At 41.9% G+C, this 18891-nt stretch overlaps 1 protein-coding gene across 1 annotated transcript in view; it reads left to right on the top strand.

Annotated features, from left to right (window-relative positions):
* LOC136872151 (cell adhesion molecule Dscam1) overlaps positions 1-18466 on the top strand; it is a 476843-nt gene extending 458377 nt beyond the window's left edge. The window contains exons 29-30 of the mRNA XM_067145993.2: positions 12695-12883; positions 17679-18466. Coding sequence (XP_067002094.2) covers positions 12695-12883; positions 17679-17730 — 241 coding nt within the window. The 3' untranslated portion in view covers positions 17731-18466. The remainder of the gene's footprint in view (positions 1-12694; positions 12884-17678) is intronic.
* Positions 18467-18891: the final 425 nt, after the last annotated feature.

Below are 18891 nucleotides of genomic sequence, written 5' to 3'. Positions count from 1 at the left end.
AACTCACACACACATTCGTTATTTGGTTCGTGAAATAATTTGTTACAGCACACCTTGTGGTGGAAACCATGGATCGCCAACCTCGTAATCACGTGTCGCATATCATGATTAGCTTCCATCCAGGTCCTGTCTTGCATAGCAGATGTTGCATAGAAGTCCTCCGGTATGTTGTTTTTCTTCTCATGCAGATCTTGTATAAGCTGTTTAAAGCTGGTACTAGCTGGAAGTATGAGCTCGCATCTCAACTCCTCTATTAGGAAGGTCTCCCTGGTAAGCTCATACACTAGCCTCGATCTTGCATTCTGCGGGACTCCTAAAATTCTCTTCAGGTATCTAGCCTTTACTCGCTCCAATTCTTCCAGGTGTTTGTACGTGAGGTAATCTCCCACTAATTCTAGGCCATACGTCAGAACAGGTAGTATCTTTAACCTAAACAGGTCCCTAGCTGTGCTAATCGATAGTTGTGTGATGTTTCTGATTTCATTCATAGCTCTAGTGGCCACCACTGCTCTAGATCTTATATGTAAACTGAAACTCTTTCCCGTTGTTTGAATTGTGATACCTAGATATTTAAAATTGTTAGCCCTCTTGAGTAGTTTGCCATTGGATTTGATGTTCTCTGCTTCAGTGAGTCTTCCTCCTTTCCTAAATACTACCAATTCCGTCTTCTCTTCGTTTATCTGGACGTCGTTTCTCTACACCCATTCACATAGTGTGTTTAGCGATACTTGCAGTTTATCTATATCTGTTGCTGCGATGGCCATGTCATCAGCGTATACGTATGTGCTCGTTCCTGCCATTCCTTTGGTGACATCGTTCGTGAGAACATTAAACAGGATAGGGCTGAGTGGATCGCCTTGGAGGACGCCGTTTGTCTGTGACAGCCAGTCAGATATGTCTATTCCACCATCTATCTGTATGTAGTTTTCTGCCAGTATGTTCGATATCAGGGTCGTTGTGCTCATTCTTCCAATTAGTTCCTCCAGTTTATCTATTAATACCTTTCTGTTGACCATATCGAAGGCTTTTGAGTAGTCAACAAAAACTACATCTAGTTTTCCTTTTGGTCTTTCTATCGTCTGTTTTATTTGTTCCAACAGGATTTCTACTGCCAGAGTCATGGACCTTCCCTTTCTAAAACCAAACTGTTCCTCTGGTAGAAGGGGTTCTAGCTTCTCTGCCAGCCTTTTGGCAAGGATTCCTGTTAGGAGTTTCAGTAATGTAGATTCCAACGCTATTCCTCTATACGTGTTTGGGTTCTCTGTGTCTCCTTTTCCCTTGTATAATAGCTTGATTGTTGACTTTCTCCATTCGTCTGGTATACTTCCTAATTCTAAACATTTATTTAGAAGGGAAGTCCATATCGGTAGGTATTCTTGTGCTGTCTGCTTTAAGTGTTCACTTCTTATTCCATCTACTCCTGGTACTCTGTTATTCCTCATTTTCTGTATCGCTTTCGCAATTTCATCTGTGGTGAAGATCTCATCAGCTTGTGGAGTCATAGGTGTCTTAATCATGGGTCTTGTTTCTTTTGAGCAAATTACTATTCTTATATGATCTATCCATGTTTCCATAGGTATGTTGGGCTGTATTTTCTGCCCTTTTGGCCTCAGAGCTCGGTAGGGGTCTTCTTCTGCCTCCTCTACCATTTTCTTATGTTCTTCTTCGAGGTGTTGCTTTTTCTCCTTTTTTATTAGGTCCTTGTATTTCTTTCATTCTCGTTGGTATTCTTCGGTGGTTGCGCTTGCCATTTGTCCTCTAGTTTTATGTAGTGTTTTCAGTGTCAGTTTTCTTTGTTCATAACATTCTCTGTCAAACCACGGCCTCGCCTTCCTATTTTAATCTTGTGTGGTGGCCCCACTTATTATAGTTGATTTCAGCCATGTAGCAGCCTCATCAATGAAAATTCATTTTACTATACCCTATTCAGAAGTATCAATCAGAAGTATCAATCAGTCACTACTGATCTGCATTTAGGGCAGTCGCCCAGGTAGCATATTCCCTATCCGTTGTTTTCCTAGCCTTTTCTTAAATGATTGCAAAGAAATTGGAAATTTATTGAACATCCCCCTTCGTAAGTTATTCCAGTCCCTAACTCCTCTTCCTGTAAATAAATATTTGCCCCAATTTGTCTTCTTGAATTCCAACTTTATCTTCATATTGTGATCTTTCCTACTTTTAAAGACACCACTCAAACTTATTCATCTACTAATGTCATTCCACACCATCCCGCCACTGACAGCTCTGAACATACCACTCAAAATAAAAGTAAAAACAATGAATTTATTATTCCTCCTATTCAATACTCAACTAGCTTACAAAATTAGGATTTCATCCTTTATTGCTAAATTATTAAAACATTGTACATGTTTCACTCATTTTCTGAGCATCTTCAGCCACTTTAGAATCTTAAGGTTAATTAGGAATATTGACCTAGAACTTAAATGATTGATTTGTCATTAACAAGCTTAAAATTAATGCAATTTTTAAGAAACTTGGTTAAATACAATTATCTTGTATATTGTGTCAAAATGGTTGTAATCTAAATATAACTGTTATTCACATTCAATTAAGACTATTACAATTTTTACCATATGTTGATGGTGATTCATCTGTCGGATGGAGATGTTAAGTCTGGAGTAGATTTCTTGGTGCTATCCGACAGTAGTAGGCTATGTGCCAGCAATGGGTTTCACACTCTACCTTCCTACTATCATCCATGTCATTTATTTCATCTCATTAACTCCTCTGATGAGTTTGTGACATCAAGAAGCTTGTCCGGTTGTAAAAAGACTTTCTACGAAGATTAATCTCACTTCATACCCAACCCCATAGAGAAACGGAACAAGATCTCAAGATCACAGTCACTGTTTTACCACTAACTGCATCTACCAATAAGAAATGCAGTGGAATCTCAATACAAGGATACCGGATGGACCAGAAAAAAATATTGTTGTAGACAGAGTTATCTTTACATTAAGAATTTAGTTGTAATTCATTCTCATTTTGACAGATGTATAGGTAAACATTTTATAATTAAACTACATTAATTACCTCACAATTTATATAATTTAATTCCAACAAAGATGAAATATGAGAGCAGAAAACAGTAAGAATACACATAAATTAAAACTAGAATAGCTTAGTTTTCATATTAGCATAGAACTATAATATTCACAGCATTATATGGTTGTTAGCACTGCTCAACACTATAAGAAACATTGAAAATGGCAGTCTGTTTCATATGCTTTACAGACAAGAGAACACACAAATATCTTATTGCACAGAGAGTCACCAAATGATTCTCCAGAACACAACCAAAACCCGATGGAAAGTTAATGATCGCTTTACAAGATGCAATAGCTCCTTCTGGAAATAACAATGGTTCATACATATTTTACTTCAAATGACGGCGACATGTTCACCCGAGTCTTTCACAGTTCATATTATCATAGTAGTGAGAGGAAAGCACATAAGCAGGGTCTGAAAAAGCAATCTTAATAGAGAGATTTATCGTTATTGAAAGTATCATTAAAATAGATGAATTTTACACTGAATTAATGCCAGAAACAGAATATTTCATCGTTATAGAGGCGATTATTGTTGACATGATATAGGCTTTTGGGTTTATGCCGTGTCAAGAAAATACGGTGAAATTCTTTAAGTTTCGCAGAGAATTTTGCTCTGCGTCTTCAGAAGAAAATTTCTACTGTTCATGAGGAAGACTTCAACAAGAATGAAAGTTTGAATTCAGACGTTACTAATGGAAGTGTAGGTGGTACATTCATTCACCACCAGATGGCTCACCATATGTGGTACAGCGCTATCATTCGAAGCGGAAGCTGATGGCACTATCAGAATCATTCTGAGGGGGGGTAGGTAGATAGATAGATAAAGAATGGGTGAGCCCTGCATTCGCAGGGCTCCACACCTAGGTCTGTGAAGACCCTTTGTGTCCCTTAAACGGATTTGCCTAGTCCAGCCCTAGTGCTCCTATAAAGGATACCAGTGTCCGGATGTTGGCATTCCTGATGTCTTCCAGGCTCACGAAATGTGAGCCAAGGTATCGATGTGTAGTGCTTGCAAAAGCCTCGCACTGACATAACACATGCACGGAGGTCTCCTCCTCCCTACCGCATCTTCTACACATCGAATCCTGACTGATTTTCATGATGCGTAGGTGTGTCTGTAAGGTATTGTGGCCTGTCAACAGTCCATTCTGGTCCTATTCAAGTTTATCAGAACCTTTTTATAACTTTGGCTAGGCCCTTTGATAAGTTCACGTGCCTGCCTTGCTATAGTTAACCTCATCCAAATGTCTAAGTGAGACTGGTTTGTCCACTGGGATATTACCAGTTTCACGCTTCGGAGTGACACTCCCAGGAAGGGCTCTGGTCCTGTGAAAGAACCTTTTGAGCCTTGTTTTGCTAGTTTGTCAGCTTCTTCATTTCCACTGATACCTGTGTGCCCAGAAACCCATAATAGGGTAATTGAGCTAAGTTCACACAGCTGATCTAACATCCTTTGGCATTCCCATGCCATTTTTGATGTTGTTTTAACTGCACATAGTGCTTTTAACGCTGCCTGGCTATCGCTGCAAATGGTGATGCATCTTCTGTGTCCAGGCATGTTCCACATATATATAAAGCACAGGCCAGTATTGCGTATACTTTGGCCTGGAAAACAGTAGCGTATTTACCCATAGGAAGGGAGAGCCTTGTCTTAGGCCCCCAGGCCCCGGCGCCTGTGCCCGTCTCTGTCCGCGAGCCATCTGTGTACCATGTACAGGCCCCAGACCTAAGACGGGCCCAGCATCCGTGGCCCACTCCTCCCTTGTGGGTATCACCACTGTGAACTTATAATTCAAATTAAAACTAGGCTTCATCAGATCCCCGATCATCATTGTCGTAGGGCAGGTCTGGTGAAGCCTTGTAAGAATAGAGGCATGACCTCTATTCGGATTCTTGAAGGACCATCCTCCGAGTGACCAGAGGCGGTAGGCACTCATTCCCGCTATTTCCTTAACATATAAATGTAAGGGGGGAAGACCTAGGATGGCCTCCATTGCACATAATGGTGTAGTATCCAGTGCCCCTGTTATTCCTAGACACGCAAGTCTTTGGCCACTGTTTAATTGGTGGTCACAGTTTTACTCTCCGAACCCGGCCACCAGACTAAAGATGCGTAGGTGATCGTGGGCCGTACAATAGAAATATAGAGCCACTGGACCACCTTAGGTCCTAGGCCCCAAGTCTTTCTGACGGCCCTGCGACAGGCCCACATAATCTTGCGAGCCTTATCCACCTTATGGTCTATATGTTTCTTCCAACTCAGTCTTGCCTCAAGGATTACCCCTAGGTACTTAACTGAGGTTGTCCTAACTAATTTTTTCCCAAATAGGAAAGGCTCTGACAGTCCTTCTAGCCTCCTCCTCCTGGTAAATACCACAAGCTCCGGGATTAACCGACAAGTCCGTGTCGTGGCACCATCTTTCCACCCTACGTAGGGAGCTCTGTACGAGCTCTGAAACCGTACTGGGGAAATTTCCCACCGCCATCAGGCTAATGTCATCCGCATAGCCTTGGGCGTAAATTCCTCCAACATTTAATCTGGTAAGTAGTTCATCCACTACCAGACACCATAATGTTGGTGATAATACTCCTCCCTGTGGACACCCCCTGTCTATATTAGCTCTCAACATTACTGCGTTGAGGGTAAACAGAACTTGACGGCCCTGCAGTGAGGCCATAATCCATTTTATGAGCATCCTGCTCACTCCTGTTCTCTCTAGACTAAGTTCTATGGAGCCCAAAGATGTGTAGTTAAAGGCCCCTTCTATATCTAGGAATACAACCATAGCAAGTTGTTGCTGATCCAAGGCACTCTCCAGCCTAGAAACTAGCTAGTGTAGTGTCGTCTCAACCGACTTCCCTGGTTGATATGCATGTTGATGAGGATGCAGGGGACAGTCTCTTAATACTTTCTCCCTGATATGTCTATCCACCAGTCTTTCTAAGGTCTTAAGAAGAAAAGACGTTAGACTAATGGGTCTATAATCCTTAGGTCTAGTATATGAAGACCTTCCGGGTTTGGGTATATACACTACCTTCGCCTGACGCCACAAGGTGTACACGTACCCCATAGTGAGACAGGCTCTAAAAATTCTGACCAGGTATGGTATAAGGACCCCCCCCACTTCCTGAAGAAGCGCCGGGAAGATCCCATCCATTCCTGAGCTTTTGTAAGGGGCAAAAGATCCTAATGCCCACTTCACCCTTCTTGGGGTAACAATCTCTGCGGCTTCCTTCCAGCCACTTCTATCGGGTCTGAAGGATCCGCTCAATTCTACTTCACTATTCGTGACTGCTGAACCTGGAAAGTGGGCATCAAGCAGTAAGTTCAGGGTCTCCCTCTCTGTGGATGTATATCCACCCGAAGGTGACTCCAGTGAGCCCAGCCTTGCCCTTCCATCCAAGGTTAGAATTTTATGAAGCCTTGCCGCTTCATGTTGACTTGCAATGGAGTCGCAAAACTGTCTCCAAGATTTCCTAGAAGCCTTTTTGACTTCTGACTTGTACCTTCTTTGTGATTCTTTATAAGAATCTAGGCTTTCTTGATCCTGAAGTTCCCTGTATTTATTCCAGAGCCTTCGTGTGTGTCTCTTCAGGTGTTCAAGATAGCTGTTCCACTTGAAGCTTCCTGTTACTCTTTCTGCCTTAACAACTGGGCAGTTTAATTCATAAGAGGTAACCAGTGTTTTTGTGAGAAAGCTCACACTGAGCTCCAGCTCCTCTTTGTTCTTAATTATATTTGAGGGTCCTCCTTCCAGTCCCCTCCTCACATCCTCCCTGAAAGACGCCCAATTGGTTCATCTAGGGTTTCTATAAGATGGGATCTCGAAGGAGCCCTCCATATATGAAACACAATGTGTCTATGGTCTGACAAGGAAGGCTCCAAAAAGACTTTCCAGTCTTTAAATTCCTGTATGATTCCCATGGAACCCAGGGTAAGATCTATGATCCCCTCACTCCTATTATTGATGAAGGTAGGGGTATCACCTATATTCATGATCTCAAGATCAGTTGTACATAGAAATTCTATGAAATGCTCTCCCCTTCGGTTTGTGTATTTACTTCCCCAAATGCTGTGATGAGCATTGGCGTCACATCCTACTGTGAGGTTTAGTCCTTGTTTCCTACAGTATATCACCAGTCTCTTGAACTCCTCCAGCAGGGGTGGAGATTCAGAGTCTCCTGGGAAATATGCAGGACAGACAACCAGGTCTCTTGGCTGTCTGCCCTCTTCATATCTCACTAGAACTGCTACAAGGTCTCTAGTAATGAAGCCTGGTATAGCCCAAGTGTTATGATCCTTAACTAGTGTACATGCTCTAGGCTTCTCCTCTGCTACTTCACTGAATAGAGTGAAGCCTGCACATTTTAGTCCCATGATATGCCCCTGTCTAAGCCAGGGTTCTTGTATCAGGGCGACCGAAAACCTGCCTTTCTGGATACTTCTAATAAGTACCCTAGAGGCCGCTATACAATGTTGTATGTTTGCTTGTATGAAAGTAATCATTCCTTACTTTCATGCAATACTTTACCTTATCTGGTCTCCGGAACGTGCAGCTCCATCTCCCGTGATGAATCTTGAGGCTTGGCTGGCCCAGGTTCCTGTCCGGGCTCCCGCTCTTCGCCCCTGCTGGTCTCAGTGTTGTCTGTGGTGGGGTTGGTCCTCTGCTTGTCGCGCTTGCCCTCCACCAAGGTGAAGGTAGCAACATGCACCCCGCAGAAGATCTTCCTCCCCACCACTTTCTCCACATCTCTGGAGTCCATGCTGACCACAAGTCGGACACCTCTCTTCTCCTCCTTGCGATCGTAGACCCTCCAGCTGTTGGGATTTAAGCCATGGTTCTGGCATGCCATTCTTCCCAAAAGGACGTTATTGTCCTTTGGTTGTCCTGGTATCCAGACCATGACTCTCTTATAGGAAAGGAGTTTATCCATGCCCACAATTGTGAGCCTGGCTCCTTCCCACGGTTGTATACCTGTAACAAGACTAGAAAGCCATGCTACAGTCTCATCATTCTCTGCGATAATGACGGCCACACCTCTCGACAGATAGCAGTCCAGGAACTGAGGCTTAATGGGCCCCTGCTCCGGAAGCTCGTCTATCAGATTGGTGAGCTTCTTCCACAGATTCCACCTGTTTCTCAGTTAGCTGCTGGTCAGGATATCCTACAGGTACTATGGCCATCCTAATCCCAGCTTTAGCTATCCTGGCATACTCCACCTTGGGTTTTTTGTTGGTCTGCCGATCTTCTTCTGGGGTTGCCCCCGACAGAAGTCGTTTCCCCACTGGCATCTTGGTGGGTGGAGTCCTCTGTGCCCTAGAAGCAGAGACCTTTTCAGGGTCCCGCCTCTTGTGCCCATTGGATCCCCCTACAGTCGTTGCTGTCGTGGCAGTAGAAGGCCTCTCAGCTCCAGGAGTTAGGCCTTCTTTGGCCTGCTCCCGGGCCTTTAAAGCCTTCTTATACCTCCTCTTCTCAGTGCTGCAGCGCTGTTTCTTCTTCTTCTTCTTCTTCTTCTTCTTCTTCTTCTTCTGGACTAGTAGATTGCCCACCTCTAGAGTGAGCTCTCTAACTGTCGAGGTTGTACTATTCGAGGGTATCTCCGAAGAGTCCCCATCGGTTGTTGTTGAACTGGTGTTTCTCTCAGAGGCCCCAGAAGAGTTCTCCGGTTTATGGGTAGCTACAGTACTCATTTAGGTCCCACGAGTAGCTAGGGAAATATGTGTCCGCCCAGGCAGAACCCCGCATACCCGGGTAAGGCTACTTACTTCGAGAGGGCGCCAAGTATCTCGAAGGCTCCGTTCAAGACACATCTCCCATGTGCCATGCACCCCATCGGCACGGGTCGCGTTACACCTTAGGGTTGGGTGGTGTTTTAGCTTCCTCCTCCTTGTATACCGAATGGTTACCCAGTAGGGCTCCATTCAGTATCGCAAGAAAGGAGCTACTAGTCCCCCTCACCACGCAGAAGATCTTCGATTGAAGAGGGTAACCAAGGTTAGCCCCCTATAATTGTAGAAGCACACACGAGGGGGGAGGGGGGGTAACATAACAGGTGTACACACATTATGAAAGTATGACACCAGGCGAGTTGGCCGTGCGGTTAGGGACGCGCGGCTGTGAGCTTGCATCCAGGAGATAATGGGTTTGAATCCCACTGTCAGCAGCCCTGAAGATGGTTTTCCATGGTTTCCCATTTTCACACCAGACAAATGCTGGGGCTGTACCTTAATTAAGGCCATGGCCGCTTCCTTCCAACTCCTAGGCCTTCCGTATCCCTTCGTCGCCATAAGACCTATCTGTGTCGGTGCGACATAAAGCCACTAGCAATAACATAAAGTATGACACTGACACAAGCATGGAATGAAATACCTGGTGATGAGGAACATAGTACGTGAGCCATCTGGTGGTGAATGAATGTACCACCTACACTTCTATTAGTAACGTCTGAATTCAAACTTTCATTCTTGTTGAAGTCTTCCTCGTGAACAGTCGAGATTTTCTTCTGAAGATGCAGAGCAAAGTTCTCTGTGAAACATAAAGAATTTCACCTTATTTTCTTGATATGGCATAAGCCCAAAAGCATATATCATGTCTATAAGTACCGGCCATGAAAGCTACAATGGTGATTATTGTTGTATCAGTTATCATTGTATGCAGATTTCTTTATATCCTACTATCTATAAAAGGTTTGCTTTCTTGTCCTTGTCCATATAGATGGACAACCATAGAAGCACATGAAAACATCATAACAACTGCCTTCCAAATCCCACACTCACTGCTACTGAAACCATTAAAGACACTCTGCCTCTGACGCTCTTTCTGAACTGAGAGATTCAAAGAGAGAACATAGTTCAGCGTAGGCCCAGACCTGAATTCCTTCTTGGCCATACCCTTCTACTTTTCATTAGGTCACAAACTTCTTATCCCTACATATTCAACACCCTATCCATACTGTCTTGCCTGCCTACTGTGTAACCTCACAGAGAACTCTTACATCTGGGCCGATGACCCAGATGTTAATCCCCTTTATACAACAAGCATCATCAACAAATAAGACTCCTACATCACTTAAGGGCCCTGCACATGCTCAGACTTGGTTGGAGGTAAGTGAACAGAGACAAGCCTTTTCAGACATGTCTTTGCATGTATGCTATGAAGTCTGCTGATAAAAAGCCTGCAGGCAAGTCTGTAACATTCTAGCACAGCATGAATTCATCTGGAGACTTTGCTTCAAAAGTGCTCTCTCAAACTGGTGGCAGGAAAAGAAAATGTATCATATGAATACGAAACTCAAAGCTATCATATCTAGTCATTTTCAGACAGTGTTTAGTCTGTTGCTCCCTATCAGTGTGTTAGTAATTCTATTTGATTTGCTTATTTAAATTTATCCAGATCAAATCACAATGACAGAACTGGCATGAACTCCTTGCGTGGATCATCTTGCGCAGCTCACTTAACTGTTCATACTGTTCCCATGTCTTTGGGAAAGTAGTAAAGACTGAGCAGATTTGACAACAGAGAATTTCAGATCCTCATAATTGGTTAGTAGGGAGAAACTTGATGTAACAGTTAGGTTTTCATAGGGTGGGACTGGTTCTCCCATGACTGTGTTTTTCCTCTGTGATAATTACCACAAAATACACTGGCAGAAAAAAATATCCAAATGCCAAGAAGGGGTTGTGCTAGATTAACAAATGTTGGTAGGCATGTTTATATATCTAAAAGATGACATTGATTCAAATTTCCTGCAAATCATTTTAGTGTGGCACTAGTAGCAGCCCCATGATATTGCACATCAGGTTTGCTTTAAATATGGGCTGTACTGTACGAGAGCGTTAGTTACCTGCGAGATTGGAAAGAGTGACTGTGAGTGGGTAAAGAATACCTTTATGACAACGAAGTGGTCAGTATCAACAGCTCACTGCGGTTGAAGGTGGCCATATAATAGGGCGACGTGAAGGTGAATTTTCCTTCTGTGCTATTGCATAATGACTTTGCAGGAATGTCCCCACTGTGTATGTGTGCTGGCATCAGTGGTCATGAGAAGGTACGCTCACAAGAAGACCAGGCTCCGGATGTTCCCATTGCACCACTGAGAGCGAGGACCGCCATATTCAGCGTATGGACTGCATCTGCAGCAGCAATTTGAGCGGCAGTTGGCACCGCAGTGACGCAATGAACTGATCAAAATTGGTTACTTGAAGGACACTCCGAGTCAGGCGCCCTGAGATGTGCATTCCAATGACCCCAAACCACCACCATCTGCGACTTCAGTGGTGTCAAGTGAGAGCTCATTGGAGGATCAAGCAAAGCTCCGTTGTGTTTTCCAATGAAAGCCGGTTCTGCCTTGGTGCCAGTGATGGCTGTGTGTTGGTTAGAAGGAGGCCAGATGAGCACTTGCATTCCACCTGTCTGTGGTATTGACACACTGGACCTACATCGGGAGTTCTGGTCTGGGGAGCAATTTCCTATGGTGGCAGGAGCACTCTCGTGTTTTTCCCACGCACCCTGACTGCAGATGTGTACATCCATCTGGTGATTCGACCTGTTGTGCTGCCATTCATGAACAGCATTACCGGGGGGGTGTTCTCCAACAGGATAATGCATGTCCTCATGCCGCTGTTGTAACCGAACATGCTCTACAGAGTGTCAACACGTTGCCTTGGCCTGCTCGATCCCAAGATCTGTCCCCAATCGAGCATGTACAGGACATCATCGGACGACAACTGCACCGTCATCCACAACCGGCATTAACTGTCCCTGTATTGACCGACCAAGTTTAACAGACATGGAACTCCATCCCACAAGCTGACATCTGGCACCTGTAGGACACAATACATGCACCGGTCATTAATGGACCAGCATGGCACATTTGCGATGGCTTTGCTTGTGTGGATATTAATCTGCAGTCTTGTATCTTCAATCAATTAAATATGTTACCTCGACAAATATATATCACCAAAATTTCCATTTTCTACATTACTCATTTCATGGTGTTTGGATATTTTTTTTCTGCCAGTGTAATTGGTGTTACCATCTAAAGAGCTCATAGTATATTTCATCAACAATCCTTGAATTGCTATTCCATTTATTGAGCTCAAATTGCAACTCAAATAACAAGTTCACATGCAAACATTTTCTTCTCCACAGCAACTGCATTTTGCTCCATTCCAGTGTTTTCTTGCAACCATGTACAGCATAACAGCAAGGCTAAGAAATTCCTCTTTCCACATTCTGACAACTTGAGTTCTAATCTTTATAATTTTACAAAGCATCTGATGTTCATAACCATAAACAGAAAACAGCTGAGAATTTGAACAGCAGGGTGCATAATGAAACTACCTTTAACAACAGCTTTGTGGCAAATTGTTAAGTCTCCCTGGGCAGCCACATTCTTCCAACTTGCCTCTCAGAGACAAATCTGTATAGGCAAGTTTCCCATAAACCTTCACATTCACATCCCTCCAATATCTTACCTTCATTTTATTCCGTCATGGCAGTCTTGCAAATTTCAAGTACAATTAATTTTTTAGACATAGGCTTAAATAGTATTTTGGCTAACTTATCTCTCATTCTTAAAAGAGAATAAGATTAAAAATGAGAAATGAACATTGTTTGCAGGCAGATCACAAGCAACAATGTGGTGTGTCAAGAAATAGTACCGCTCCAACCACCAACTGGGTTCTCTGATAGCCAAGAGTTATCGGAAGCTGAGTGTGATAGAGAGGCCACCACCAGGGATAATGTTGCTGCCCTTCCTCTTTTCCGCCATGAGGAGTTGGAGCAGGAGCTATCCACACTTGTGAAGAGGTAATGAATCATTTTTCTTACGGTCATAACAAAAGTTTTTTTTTTTTTTAAGCAGAAACATTATCTAAGCTGATATGCTAGGGGCTTAACGTCGCACCGACACAGATAGGTCTTATGGCGACGATGGGATAGGAAAGGCCTAGGAGTTGGAAGGAAGCGGCCATGGCCTTAATTAAGGTACAGCCCCAGCATTTGCCTGCTGTGAAAATGGGAAACCACGGAAAACCATCTTCAGGGCTGCCGATAGTGGGATTCGAACCTACTATCTCCCGGATGCAAGCTCACAGTCGCGCGCCTCTACGCGCACGGCCAACTCGCCCGGTAACCTGATATGAAACATGCCCACTGGTACATACAGCACATTAGGGGATTTGGCTAGCCAAGGTGAGTGCTGCCCAGCCAGATAACCTGCAGATATTGGAGCGACACATGGTCAGCGTTATGACATCTTCAGTCATACTGCTTGACTTTTAAAACTGGTTTGCTGCCTCTTATATCAGATAGTTCCTTAGTTGGTCTTGCAAGGCTAAATGTGGTAAACCCTGTTCTAGGGACTGGCTGGAAATCAGACCTCCAGGTAAATGGCAGGCATGCTATCCCTACACCACAGTATTAGGGGGAGGGGCTGGTTCCCAGGAGCTGAAATGCAAGTTTTTTGAGCTGATGGTATCTGGTTATGGATTGAAAAGGGAATAAACAAAAGCATTCTAGAAGAAATTCAAGGGAAGAGAGAACTGATCTTAATGATGCAAAAAAGAAGAGCTAAATTCACTGGCTACATCTTGTGATACAACGCCTTTCTTACCAATCTGCTGGAAGAAAAAATCAAGAGGAAGAAAGGCTGACAACGACCGAGGAAAAAATTCGTTCAAGACTTAGCACAGAGTTTCCATTATGGTTCTTATTATGAAATGAAATGAGGAGCTGAGGACAGGAAAGAATGGTTGCATAGACAAGGCAGTGCCTTCAGACACTGACGATGATAATGATATCTGAGTAACTAGTGCTATTTCAACATTGCATACTTGTTAACACTTTTAGCACTATGCCCGTATGGGATACAGGCGAACTGCTTTCCTGGTTGTGGACGGTGCCCTGATTTTCATGCATATTTATAGGCAGCTGTACGTTTCCCATACGGTTCCTGTCCCTTGCTTGGAGGTAGTAGTTTATCTAGTGTCCACTAGAATGCAGCAGTTGTTGGGAAGTTCAAACAGAAACTGACCTCTATCGAAGCACACGATGTGCCGAGTAATGAGCGTGCCAAATCTGTTGCGCTGTCAGCTGTGTTACTGTACAAATGTCTTCACGCTGGCTCAATGATAGTGATATCTTGGATATTCTATCACCAGAAGCGGGTTCAGAAATAGTGTAGATGATAGTGATGAAGACTCAGCTTATGAACCAGATCACATATCAAGTGATAGTTCGGACAAGATTTTTATTTGTTTCGTCACTTTCGAACGCAAGTTTTAAGCTGTATTATTTTACTCTGAATAAAAACGATAAAAAATAATTCACCTCTCCAGAAACTTGGGCTTTTTTTCATTTAGACGAAGTGACACAGGTTGATGATTCACCTGTACCGCAAAAAGAAAGTAGATGGTGGTGCAAGGTTGGTTGGACTGTGCAATACCCAACGTTTTCTTTCTTTTTTTTTGCAAATTCCTTTACGTCGCACCGACACAGATAGGTCTTGTGGCGACGATGGGACAGGATTAAGGTACAAATGTAATTTACTTCATGTGAAAATAGGAAACCATGGAAAACCATCTTCAGGGCTACCGACAGTGGGGTTCGAACCCACTATCTCCCGAATACTGGATACTGGCCGCACTTAAGCGACTGCAGCTATCGAGCTCAGTCCCAATGTTTTCAGGGCTACTATACCAAAACAAAGAATTTCTAAATAGGTAATTTTTTTATTTCAAATGTAATTTGTGGCTTAAGTAACCACAGTGAATGATTCATTTTTATTGCCTGAGCAGGCTTATTGGTATAACTTGAATGAAAAGTTTTTCCGTACATTTTTTAAGTTTTTCATAAGACTAGTATAATTAAATTACACTACACATATACTTCCTGATTTACATCTTCATTTTGGATGGCTGATGCCTTCATATGATACAAAAATCAGGTATGTACTATGGTTTGCTGTTGTGCAATAATGTATTAAAATTCAGGAAAAAGACCCAGTTCACTGCCTATGTCCATCTTAAAATATGGTAGTGTTGAAAGTGTTAACAGATCATACCATGATCGTGAATTATGTTTAGTGTTCCTTGTAGCAAAACTGAAAACATATATACAAATTAATGTGCAAAGGGATTTTTGTTTAATAAACACCAAACATGTTCATCATACTCTTTTACAATCCTATATGCAGAGTTGGAAGGTAATTGAATTACTTGTAACGAATGCATTTCAGTCATTTTTACTTGTAGTCATTACTTTTCATAAAATATAATTTTTACTCATAATTTACTCATTGAAATAAATAGTAATTGTTACATTTTAGTAATCGTTACACATCACATCGAGAATTTGGCAACTTTGGAGCTCCAGCACTTGCAAGGCTAAACGACAAAGAAATACAATGGAAAAACGCCGATGAATTTCAAATTTTAGAATAGTAGCATTCTCAATTTCTTCTCAATTTAGCGATCTCATTCTCGATGATTGTTTCCAATGTTGGCTAGGTGTGTTTGCCTTATTTTTAATGGTCGGGAGGGCAGCAACAAAATTGAGAAGCTGTGTTAGAGAAGATAACAGGTGCATGGTAAACTGTCCGTGACCATAGTGGAAACCGTCAATGAAGTTCCAATCCGTAATGGAAAAATGAGGCTATGTGAGAAACTTGGGCTGATAAGTAAAAAGTTTTTTCATCACTTTGTCGCATACATTTCACCTGACATGTTGTCTCCTCTCAAACTTGGATTCTCAAACTTTTTCGCTCCCCTCCTAGCCATTCGTGGTGATGGTGACTCTACAAAAACAGACTGTCAGTTCTGAATTTTCAACACAGTCATTTTGTCCTGTTTTTTGAACTGTATAAAACTGCAAACTTTTTTAGACTAAGAGGTCTGCAACTTCAGTATTAAGTACTTATTGTTCATTTCCGTCTGCATCATTTGTTTTCATTTCTTTTCTTCTTAGGTTTCATTCCAGCAAAACTCTCCATTATCATTTAATTTCATCTGTCAGTCATTAATCATTGCCCCAGAGTAGTGCGACATGCCTCGGCAGCCGGCACAATTCCTATCCTCGCTGCAAGATGGGGGCTTCATTCATTCCATCCCTGTCCTGGTCAATGACTAGAAAACAGGTTGTAGGTTTTCATTCATTTTCCCTTACAAAAGTTTGTATCGTTCAGGCCCACGTGAAAGAAAAGTCGGTGATTTCCTAACGACTGGGCAAGTTGGCCATGCGGTTAGGGGCGCGCAGCTGTGAGCTTGCATCCAGGAGATAGTGGGTTCAAACCCCACTGTCAGCAGCCCTGAAGATGGTTTTCCCTGGTTTCCCATTTTTACACCAGAGAAATACTGGGGCTGTACCTTAATCAAGGCCATGGCCACTTCCTTCCCCCTCCTAGGCCTTTCCTATCCCATTGTCACCATAAGACCTATCTGAGTTGGTGCAACATTTTAAAAAAAAGTGCTTTTTTAAGACTGTGCGAGTTATTAGCCCACAGCAACCCGATCTTGGTGGTGGGGTTGCCACCTAAAGCCGTCAAGCCTGCTGTTTTCTGTAGGGATTGTCTCCTTAGCCTTTGAAGATCCCTCTTGACCACAAGGCAGTGGTTCTCCTTCTTTATTTAACCCCAAGTGAGAAGGGTTGCGTCGTCTGTCAGCTTGCCCATTCTGAAGGTGGTCTTCTCCACTGCACATACCAGAGCCCCGTTAGCCATTACTTTTCAAGGTTCCTGTAAGTCCTTCACAGCTATCATAGTGGTCTTCAGAAGGTCCCCACAGGCAATCTCCTACTTCATAATGTTCCCCATCTCCCATGACATGGACTTATGGGAGAAAACCACCCTAAGCCGAGGAAAAGTTGCCTTGCAATATTGATAGCAACTTTTTTTTAACATAAAATGCTGAAATTTAAACAATATATAAAACATCCTATTATGCTAAAATTCACTTGTTTACTTCAGATTTTATATGTATTGGATAGAATGATATGGATAAGTAGCTGGCCGATGTATGGAAAGTTGCGCAATGTTGCTGTGATAGCCCAGGACATTGTGCCATTTTATGTCTTGCTCAGAGTTCTTGTTCTTTATAGCTTTGGCAAAACCACATCAAATCACCTTTACGATTTGTCACTGCTTTATACATTTGCTTAGACATCTGCACACACGGTAAATGAAACTTTTCATTCACATTTTCCATTACAAATAGCGTATTCTTCCTTGTTTAAAAACCTTTTTCGCATTTCTTGCACTGAGGACTCTGCTTATTTGTCACTATCTTGAAGAACTGGCAGAAGAGATGTGAACATTGTCAGGAGCTTTTTGTAATGAATAGGCAGAAGCTAAGTTTAGAATGAACACATTCATTGGAGCTGTATGTAATATACAATAGTTTTGGCCATAGCAGCTAACAGTAGCTTAAGGAGACTTGGAAACAGAGAAAGCTACTGTGCTGTGAAGAAGATTATGGAGGTGTAAATTTTGTTGACCGATCTCTGAAAAGCTCAGGAATTTATATTGGAATTGTATGTATATACTGTATTTTAGGTACAACTTTCATCTCTCATGTTCTTGAATATTACAAATTATAATTATGTTTTTCAGATACCGGCAGGAGCGGGATCGGGAGAAACAGGACTACACTATTCACGTGTGATGGACAGTCAAAGTTATTTTCTCAAAAAGTGCCATCTTTCACTATTCTTAGCGAAGAATAGTAAAGAATCTTGAAACAAAGTATAAAAAAAGGAATTGACGTATTTTATATGTGACTGAAAAAAGAAGCTAACAAACCATGTTCTTGAAACCTTTGTCAGTGTATATGAATGTTTCACAAATAAGGAGAAATAATTGTGGGAGGCAGCTATGTTTCTCCTTCCTTCAAACAAACAAGTTCAATTGACATATCAAATAGCTTATTATTGGAAGAACGTGGATTAAATGAGCTTATAAAATACTGTATTCATGCTTCTACTCATAATAACAAGTGACTTTCCTGTTGATATAGGACGACTGATATGAAACAATAATCACCACCACCACCACCACTGATGTGAAACATTTTTATGTTTAAATCTACTTTCCATGATTACAGCCTAAATTGTGAAAATCTGTAATATGTACTGTATGTGATGCAAACTTAATTTTACTGAAGAGAAGACACATATGTTTGGAGAGAGAATACCTTTAAAAAATATATGTTTCTGATGGAGTTATTATATTGTAAAAAATAATAACTTCCATGTATAACATTACTAAGAATTATCTTGATTGATGTTAAACAAATTTTCATACTCTGTTTTCATCCTGTAGACACTATATACATTTTGTTTTACATCATGTGATCCATAGACAAAATGATAATGATATAATTGTTCTTCTTGAAGAGAACATAAAAGATGATGCCAGGGTCATCATCACTGATACATACATCAACCATCTCATGACTGCAATTGTTCATTATATAATAGCTCATGGTTTTATAAAGAATGTAGTGAGCTATTTTTAGCATGTCCAAGATCAAAAATAAATATTTTAAGAAAACATTGGTTAATGACTTTATAAAATAATTATTTCCATACTTTGCTAGTCATACCTTTGGCAATGAGCCCCTAACAACTAAAAGTTTATAGATGAATAGTAAAGTTGTTTCAGTACACTCACTTGAATTACAATCCACACAGTAATTCAATGTTGGACCATTCATCTTCCACATTTCCTGCTTCAGTAACTGGAATTTCTTGTTTCACTCTCTCCAGAAATTCTTCCTGTATTTATCTTTTAATTTAAATACTTTTGTTTTACTTTCTCTTACCTC

The sequence above is a fragment of the Anabrus simplex genome, chromosome 4 (genome assembly GCF_040414725.1).
Source record: "Anabrus simplex isolate iqAnaSimp1 chromosome 4, ASM4041472v1, whole genome shotgun sequence".
Taxonomy (NCBI): domain Eukaryota; kingdom Metazoa; phylum Arthropoda; class Insecta; order Orthoptera; family Tettigoniidae; genus Anabrus; species Anabrus simplex.
This window is presented reverse-complemented; position numbering and strand designations above follow the sequence as displayed.